The sequence below is a fragment of the Oenanthe melanoleuca genome, chromosome 2, assembly GCF_029582105.1.
Source record: "Oenanthe melanoleuca isolate GR-GAL-2019-014 chromosome 2, OMel1.0, whole genome shotgun sequence".
In the NCBI taxonomy this organism is placed as follows: domain Eukaryota; kingdom Metazoa; phylum Chordata; class Aves; order Passeriformes; family Muscicapidae; genus Oenanthe; species Oenanthe melanoleuca.
The window spans coordinates 21696866-21706559 of record NC_079335.1 but is presented as its reverse complement, the minus strand read 5'-3'; the positions used below and the strand labels follow the sequence as shown (position 1 = coordinate 21706559).

General features: G+C 41.2%; 1 protein-coding gene across 6 annotated transcripts in view; it reads left to right on the top strand.

Moving 5' to 3' along the window:
- The first annotated feature begins 3675 nt into the window (after positions 1–3675).
- The window catches only part of VPS13B (vacuolar protein sorting 13 homolog B), a 425154-nt gene continuing 419135 nt past the window's right edge, over positions 3676–9694 (top strand). For 4 of the 6 annotated variants that reach the window (XM_056483012.1, XM_056483014.1, XM_056483008.1 and 1 more), the window contains exons 1-2: positions 3676–3842; positions 4587–4764. In XM_056483012.1, the coding sequence (XP_056338987.1) occupies positions 4618–4764 (147 nt within the window). In that variant the 5' untranslated portion in view covers positions 3676–3842; positions 4587–4617. Of the gene's footprint in view, positions 3874–4586; positions 4765–9694 lie in introns of all 6 variants that reach the window. The other 2 variants (XM_056483011.1, XM_056483010.1) reach the window with 2 other exon arrangements.

Here is a 9694-nt window from a genome sequence, read left to right as displayed (position 1 = left end):
GTCCCTCAAACCTTCTTGTCAAAAGCCTCAGACTCTCTTATGTCCTGCAAACTGCCCTGGCCAAACATTTTAAAATCTATTTAAATGTCTATTTTCCTTGTTTTCCCCCTTGACTGCAGCATCAGGTAGTTTGCCCTGGTTGATGCCATGCCTAGAGTGCTGTGTTCAGTTCTGAGGTCTCCAGCTGAAGAAAGACAAGGAGAGGGTCCAGTGGAGTGCTATGAATTTGTTTATGGGTGTGGAGGAAAGGCTGAGAGAGCTGGGACTGTTTAGCCTGGAGAAGGAAAGACTGAGAAGAGATACTATCAGTGTCTGAAGGAAGGGTGTCAAAAGGATGGAGCCAGGATTTCCCAGGGGTGCCAAGCAGTAGGGTGGGGGCAACAGGTAGAAAATGATGCACAGGAAGTTCCAACAGACATGAGAAAGAACTTTATTCTGAGGCTGACAGAGAACCCAGGTAACAGACTGCACAGGAGAGGTTGTGGAGTCTCTTTCTCTGGAGATATAAACTGTCCTTGATGCACTCCTTTGCAGCCTGCCCTATGTGAACCTGCTTTAGCAGGAGGGTTGAACTGGGTGATATCCAGAGATGCCTTCCAACCCCAACCAGTCTGTGATCCAGTAATTCTGTAACAGTCACTTAGTCATCCTCTACCCTTTCTAGATTTTCCTCATTTTTATATGAACTCTATTTTCCCTCTCCATTTTGTATTTCATTGATCCCACTTCTGTTGTAGAAAACAGGAAACAGCCTATAGCAACAACACTGAAGCCAGAAACACATTGATAGACTCTTTTATCAAGAAAAAAAAACCACTGCAGGTAGATATATTTCCTGAGGACCTCCTCAAAGTGTTATTTTTTTCATGTCTGGCCAAAAGTGACACCATTTTGTGTACACTTTTTCAGTCTCCAGGTAAACTGTATCTACTTTTGTTAGCTTTTCAGGCATTCACAATTGCTCAAGTTATATGATTGAACAAGATTCGCATACCACTAGATTTGCAATTTTAATTATACCTATCCTGCATGTTTCACTGAAGTGTTGAAATACTGAATAAATGGGACTAGCTCAAGGGGCTGACATTTCCAGCAGACTCGTTGCTGTAGTATGCCCAAGTTCATTACTGTACATCCCTGCCTATTACCTGCAAATTCCCCATGTACTCAGCTTGTATCCCTCTGTACATCAGGGACCTTTATAACCCTCTCTAGTTACTCTTGTTTCATGCCACCTATTTATCTCCTTTCCTTCAAAGATTTATTCCTGTATGATCCCTTCATTTTTTTTCTATTTTTTTCCTACTGTAGGAAATAAATTATTCAGGGTGTCAACATACTTGAACTAGAACTGAGATGGAGGTAGTTATAATGAAATGCTAATAGCTGCCAGGAAAATTACAGAGCTGTTCTCAGCTGCTAGGTCTGCCAGGCAGCTGCCAGGAGCACTATGATTTTCCCTTACTCTTCTTCTCATTTACTGATTTTTCACCAAAATAGGGCGTTGTCCTTAATTCTGAACTTTCAGAAAACATTCCAGCACTGATTGGATATGTCATTCAAAAGTAATAACATATTGGATAAAGAAACAGAGGAATGTTTTTCTGTTGAAATGAGGGCTTTTGATGCAGGCTTAGGGTGTGCTTCAACATTACACTTAGGGGTTGCCACATCCCTCTGTTGTGTCAATGTAACTCTATGGGGAGGCTATGCTATAAATGAGATTGTTTCCATTAGCATTGATTATTTGTCTGAGCTGGCTTGTAGTGCACACTCCTGAAAAGTGTTATCAGTAAAATTCACCACTCCTACCCCTCTAGCAGAGGGACAGAAAGGTATAGCAGTTCTGAAAATGAATTCTTCAAGCTCTTGTTAGTGCTAGAGAAATTGCACAATAAATAATAGAAGCACAACTTTAATTAAAGACCAGTGACACTGCTAAAATGTTCCTGTCCCTCACCTGCCTGCTACCACCTCTTAGCCACCGGTTAGCATGCCACACGTCCTGAGGAATGGTCAAACATAAACTCAAGGATGAGCTGTGGGAGTGGTGACCACTGTAGAAGAAAAGCAGTCCAAGCTGCTTTGACTCTTTGTGAGGTGAAATACTGTCTTATGAGCTGTGATTCATGAGTGAAGATGGCACAGCAAGTGAGGCAACGGTGTATACAAAATAAGGTTTGATTCATGGTTAACTGATCCTGTGTATACCAGAGGCAGAACAGACAGGTAATCCAGCAGGATTTGGGGCCTCCAGACCTTGATTAGCTCAGCCAGCTAATACATGTACTGCTATAGGGGTAGGCTCCTACCTGAGCACCTGCTTTTCGAGCTTCACATGCACTCTCAGATGCTGTATAGTGTTGTCTTTTCTGTTTTCAGCCACATAACTACACTACAGATTAAATGCATGGGATTTCAAATTTCCAGGAGGAATATGTAACTCGAGAGGAATATCCCAGGCTTTCCTTTAAAACTCAAATCAGAGGCCTTTGTAAAAGGTTATTAATTATCTACATCAAAGCCATGCCCACAGGCACTGCATACTGCACTTCTCCCTGACAAAAATGAACTCAGCTCCTTCCCAGATCACCCATATGCCAGCATGTCAGCCTGCAAGGATTCTATTAATTCACCTTTCCAGGGCATTTTCTGGGTGCCACAAGCAACCCCAAAAGGACTTGGAGTTGCTGGAGATGACTTTTCTCCATGAACTAGAGAAGGGAAAAGCAGAACATCAAGGGCATTCCTGGGTGTCAGGAACTCCTCTCACATCTGAAATGGTGAAATGGAGAACCTAAGCAAAACCTTGCTCTAAACCAAGCCAGAAAACGCACACCTTTATTAAGCAGAGTGGGATCAAATGTTTGCCACGGCGGAGGTTTGCCCCACACGGCCATTTGTCAATTATAACAACATGAACCAAACCATGGAGCCGGGGCTGGTTGAGGCAGTGGCACATCCGAGGGGTTCACAGCGTCCCAGGTAGAGCCCGCCATGCCCCAGCTCCCCACACACACCCGGGGGTGCCCGGGCCACTCCGCCCCCGAGTGCTGTGTGCAGCTCCGGGCCCCTCAGTTCAGGAAGGACATTGAGGTGCTGGACAGGGTCCAGAGAAAGGCAATGGAGCTGTTGAAGGGTCTGGAGGACAGGTCCTATGAAGAGCGCCTGAGGGAGCCGGGGTGTTAAGCCTGGAGACAAGGAGGCTCAGGGATGATCTTATCGCTCCATACCTGAAAGGAGGGTGTAGCCGGATGGGAATTGGCGCCTCTTCCCAGAAAAAAATGGAGACAATATATGGGGATACACACTCAAGCTGTGACAGAGGATGTTCAGGTTGGACGTTAGGAGGAATTTCTTTACATAAAGGGTGATTAGACACTGGAATGGACTTCCCGGGGAGGTGGAGTCATCGTCCCTGAGGGTATTTAAGTGCACGTGTCACCCAGTGCAATGGTACAGCTGACATGGTGCCCTCGGAGCCTCTCTCCAATCTCCCTCATTCTGCGTCCCACGGCCCGCGGGCCGGGCAGGGAAACCCCGCCCCCGCCGGGCACGTGACCTCCCCCGTCCCCAGAGCCCCGCCTGGCCCCGCCCCGCGCTCGCGCCGAACGCTTCCGGCCGAGGGCCGGCGGAGGAGCGCGCATGCGCCGGGGAACCCGGAAGCGCCCGAGCTGTGGAGCCGGGCGGGAGGCGCTGCCCCAGGCGCTGCGTGCGCGGCGCTCCGCGGCCCGGCCGGCCCGGGGGGGGCGCGGAGCCTCGGGGCGCTGTGCAGGGCCAGGTAAAGGGGCCCTGAGGGGGCGTGGGCCCGCGGGAGGGACGTGCGAGGATGTGTCCCGAAGGTACGGGCGCGGGATTCCCGGGTTTGTGAAGGTATCCGGGTGAAGCCGCGGCGGTGACGGGATGGGGAAGGGTCTCCTCAGGGCGGCGAGGGTTTGGGAAAGGAGGTGGGGAGGGATGGGAGTGATGGCAGACCTTAATGTAAGCTCAGCTCGGTTTATGAAGGATGTTGGTTTCTTGGAGTTCAAGCTGGCACGAAACTGGCAGGGTTGCCTTGTACACGATGCTGAGACCGGTGAGGAGCATCTAAGGCGGTACTTTACTATGGAGTCTTATCAGTTAGAAGTTACCCTTCAAAAAAGGATAGTAAAAGGATGTTATCAAAGTTTATTCTTTTGACGACTCCAAAGAGGAGTTTTCCTGTCACTTAAATGCTATGTGAAAGTATGGTGACTGCTCAATCACCTTTTCTGTTTCTTCATTTATTTGGTTGGCTTTTCTGTGAACAACCCAGTTTCTAATTCATATATGTGTGTGTGTGTGTGTGTGTGTGTGTGTGTGTATACATGTAACCTGAAAATTTGTAATTGAAAATAGATGTTCTACACATCGTTCTATATAAATCCTATATGCATTCTATGCATCGTTCTATAAAATTTATCTTTATATGCAACTATATGAAACTCTGACTATAAATGATGTTTAGAATTATTTTTGCACATTCAAACAATGGGAGTGTTGGATTATTGAAAATTTTGACTGGAGATATATAACGAACATCTCAATTTCTTGTTCTCTTTTCCTAGTGCTTGATTTGTAATACAGAGATCTTCCAGAATGCTGGAGTCCTATGTAACTCCTATTTTGATGAGTTATGTGAATCGCTACATAAAGAACTTGAAGCCTTCAGATCTGCAGTTGTCACTCTGGGGAGGAGATGTTGTGCTTAGTAAACTTGAATTAAAGTTGGATGTACTTGAACAGGTATGTTATGTTTATAGCAGCTATAGTCCATGACTTTGATTTAAAGGAAGTTGGCTGAATTATTTTAATTGGTCTGCACAGCTAAGTAATTACTTAGTGCTTGCTGGTTTTCTTCTTATGTAAGTATTTTTTTCCCCTGCATTTAGTTATTCTTGCTTTAATTTCATACCATTTGTTTTGCAATGAATGGTAATTCTTTGCACATTCTGTAAGTTATGGAGTGTGAAGAGAGGCTTTTTTGTGGACATGTTTCTTTCAGTAGCTATTGTTTTACAGGAGGATTATTAATTGAATTGCCTTTCCAGTATAATTACATATAGTAACTAAGTTGAAAGGTTATGAAGTAAAGTGGGGTCTCGTTTTGATTATGCATACTAAACCCATTTGTGCTCTTTGTATTGTTTTCCAACTTCAGATTTTATTGTTCCAGTTGCATCTAAACTTAAGAGCAATTGAGGAATAGGTTTGAGCATCTGGTTTCTGTGGATTAAATCAAAGACTCAGTAAAACTTAGCCTTAAAACAACAGGGTTGACCAAGTAAAACACTAGATACAGAATTTGGAGCCTGCTGTCAATATGTGGTGGTAAAACCTTAGCACAGGGATGGTTTCCTTTTATGCTTATCTGAGTTCACAGCTTGGGTGTGTGAGACTGATAATACTGCTTTCTGTTGTACATGGTGTAGAAGGAGTCCTGTGGCCAGATGTAGTTCAACCAAGTGAAGGAGCTGAGAGAAATGCAGCAAAGAATAGGAAATTTAGGCAATACATTCCTTGAAAGAAGAATAAAATATATGGGGAGTGTGTTTTTCATATTGACTAAAATAAGGTGAGGCAAGATAGGGGAAGAATAACTTGGGTCTGACAAGAAGCAATTGAATAAATTGCATGTTGGGTGACTTAAATGGCATAAATGGAAATCTCATTTATGTTTCACATTATGAGGCATTAGAATAGGCTGGGGTGGCTGCATGTCTCTATTGTGAAAGAAATACATATGGTTAATTAGGAATCTCCATCCTATTCTGGAAGAGGAGACAAACCTTACAAGAGATCTTGTCATGCTTTCTGCTTTTTGGAGAACCTTACTTGTTTTCCTTCAAGTATTTTATAGTCCCTGTATTTTTTCTCAAGTCTATTAATTGGTGCATCTTGTCCATACAGCCGATGTTCTGGTGCATGTGTTCCCCTGCCAGCCTTTTAAAATGTATATGTACAAAGAAGGGTTGATCAGAAAGGGGTTTTGGAGGTCATCTAGTCCAGCCTCCTGTTCTGAGCAGGGCTGTCACCAGCATTGTCAGACCAGTTTGTGTTTTGCTTCCGCTGGGTCTTGAAATCTGTCTTGTGGGAAGCTCCAGTCTGGGTAAGCTGTTTCAGTGCTCTGCTGTGGGGAGAGCAAGTTTGTTTTAGTAACAAATGGTGACTTAGGATGTGACTTGCTATGTTACCTGACACTGTAAGAATTTTGCTGCTGTCATTGGTGGTGTTCTCTTTCCAGTAGTTGCAGTTTTCTGGTAGGTGACCCTTGCTTCATTTTTCTATGAACTGTGTTCCTAAATATCCAGCTCAACCTGATAATGTCATGGCTCTTGTGGCAAGTATTGCCATATGTACCCATGCTCATTTGAATGGGAATGTGAATATGTCATGGATGCAAAATTTAGCTCAGATTCATTATTTACATTACTTGGCTGGGTGTTTGTGAAATGTACTTATCTTCACTTGGCTCTTATTATTCTTTGGAACTTTTCTGGATCCACAGACTGTATTTAGAGTGTCTTCCTCTATATTTTTGTGGAGGGAATGCTCTTTATTTCTGCTCAGCACAAATTTATTTCTGCTCTTTGAGTAAGCAGTATGCGGGTAATGCAAAGTCCCCAAGCTCTTGCAGCTGGCAGGAGCTTGGTCTCTAAAATTGACCAGTATGTATCATTTTAGTTGGGTTCTCTCCCTGATGGGTTCATGATACACAAAGTTAGTTCCCTTAGCTGCTCTGCTCTTGTAACACTGTTCTGTCCTGGGTTGCAATCCCCAACCTGGTTCCTTGCTCCTTATCTGACATGAACCCAGCTTTAATTTCATGCTTCATAATTTCAGGTTCTTAGATACAAATCCATCTATCCTGGATATATTTGTCTAGAGCCTTAAACATTTCCAGAGAATTCCAGCTTCTGTGGAGTTATACATGGCTTTTTGGGAGTGTCAACATAGGTGCCAAACTACGTGGGCGAATCACTTTATAACAGATTTGGAAACAAGTGTGTGTTTCCTGCTCCATGCACTTTAGCTGATGTTAGTGTTCCCGTGTCATGTTGTGCTGTGGTGAGCCACCAAACAGAATCCCAAAGGACAGATGAGAACAAAGCATAAACTGCTGTTTGTCTTATAGAAGATTTTAATTGATTTTTGTGACCAAGTTGGAGCCAATATCTTTTGAAATCAGATGAAATACAGTTGTTGACACAGAAAATTTACTAAATGTGAGGAGAATGTTCCAGTATCTGAAAATACTTTGCATGTGTTTTTTACATATATTTATGTAAGCTTTATGCTCTCATTAAAGTAAGCTGAATGTCATTGTAATAACTCTTGGGGTCTGTCCTTCTCTCTGTTCCCCTTTTTATGTACAAACCAGTTCTATAGTAGAAGTCAAGTACTAGTTTGTACTTGGCTTGAATCTTCTAGGTACAGTGTAGCTTTTGCATATAATTGTGTCACTCTCTGAATGGCCAGTTGATTTTATAATAATTATCTTTAGATGAAGATTAAATCTAATATAATTTTGATATTTTTTCCTATCCTGAATGATTCAATTACTAGAAGACTAAACATCCCAAGAAATTTTCCATCTGTATATAATATGCACATTACAAAAAAAAACTACTTCAAGAAAGTAATTTGTGATAAAATTTTGGAACGAATACCTTAAATATTGTCTTTTGGAAAAGTGATTTAAGCACTTTTGTCAAGTTTTGTGTGAAGTCCCCATAGTACCAGAGGTAACAGAACTACCTCTGAACTTGTTAACTAGCTTGTGTGTAGTATATGTGTTGACACAGTGGTGCCAAAAAGTTAACATACATTGAGATCTCTTCTTACTGCTTGTGTATATTCCCATAATTAGTTTTTAACTGTTTTGCAAATGCAGAAGGGAAAGATTATTTAATCTTTGAAAGACAAAATATACCTTGATCTAAAGATCATTGAATTTTATTATGGTGTGGATCTTTCATATCCAAAAGAATTTGTATAGAAAGAAACTTGAAAAAATTCTAATGTTTGAGTTAACAGTGATGTGGAGGATGAGTACTTGCCTATTGCCCCAACTTTTAGAATAGTCTTGTGTTTTAGAGCAAGGACAGATTTTAGGCAAAGGGGAATTATGATCATCTAGTCTGCAGTCTTACATGTTAATCAGTTATTTATGGACCAAACCCAGAAGTTTGGTTTTAGTCATATGTATTTTTGTGAAGGATTTATATCATTAAATGGAAAATCTAAAATGGAAAGTCAAAACAGTCATGGGTATAGAAGAAATATTAAGAATTTCAAGCAGTACTAATGGAAGGAGAAAGACTGCATAGGAAACGGGGAATAAAAATCTTTTTTGTTATGTTGTGTTATGAACAAGTTACTTAATTTGGCACACATTTGTGTTGTCTACTGAATAGAACAACAAAGAGTTCTCAACATTGCTTTATTCTAACTGCCCTATCTGTAACCAGGACAGTTGGTTTCCTTAATGTCAGATAACACTTACATCTAAATCTCCTTTGAAAAAGTTATCTTCTAAATATGTTGTGCATTTGCTTTTATCACCTTTATTTTGAAATAATTCTTACTTCTGTTTCTTTCAATATCTTGCAGTTAACTAGACAAAGTGAGAATATGTTAAATCCATCCAGCAAATAGTGGAAAAACGGCTATTCTAGAATGCCTTTTAAAGTAAAGACAAGTCAGGATCTAAATAGACATTGTGGTATTGATGAGTGACAAAAACTTAGGCATCTACAAGTCCAGAATGGCAATTTATTTCTGTTATTGTTCACAGTGGTAGTTTGCTGCCTTGATCTCTGAAAGCATTGTCTCTTATGTTGTCATGTCCTTTTAGGTTTTGTTTTTTTATAATTTATTGCTCTGCCACACTTCATGTGTGTCCTCAATCTCCCCACGCCCCCGCAAAAAAAAATTGATGGGACAAAAACCATTACTTAATTTATTGTATGATTAATCATGTAGGAAGATCTAAGCTGTAGCTAAACAGCCCAATATTTGCTTTTCAGTGTCTTAACTAAAACTGTCTGGATGAAAATTTTGTTTGTGTTGCGTGTGAGCCTAGGGCTGAATTTTTAGGAGAGGCTTTTGGCTAAAATCCTGAAGTGTAATAGTGAAGGAGATGAAGAAAAAACACTTTATAAAAACAAATTAACAATTTTCTTTGAACTTTTAATGAGAAAGTCTGAAACTGTCATCTCTTAGAATGAGGACTTGAAATTAGATGTGACTTTGTGTAAGCATGGCTGAAAAAGAAGTCGAGTTTTTTTAGTATGAGATGAGTGTTTTTTTTTTAAACTTCATTAATCAGGACTAATTAAGGCCCAAAAACCAATTTACAAACTGAAAGCTGTATTTGGAAAAAAAAAATAGAGCTATAATTTAGTGTAGTTTCCTCCTCTGAATTTCGTCTTAGCTCCTGGATACAGGATAAACTTTTTGTCACAGTACCAATAGAAAGATTTAGGAGGTATCAGCTGCAGAATGGGGGAAAGTGTTCCCTAAAATTGTCCTCTTAGCAGCTCTTGTTGCTGTGATGGTGTAGGCATTGGTAAGAATAGTTGACTTGCCTCTAGTCATCTCAAAGACTCTCTCAAGATGAAAGCCTGTTACAGGTGTAAATGGTGGTTTTTTCAACTCTGAACTTAAGACATGG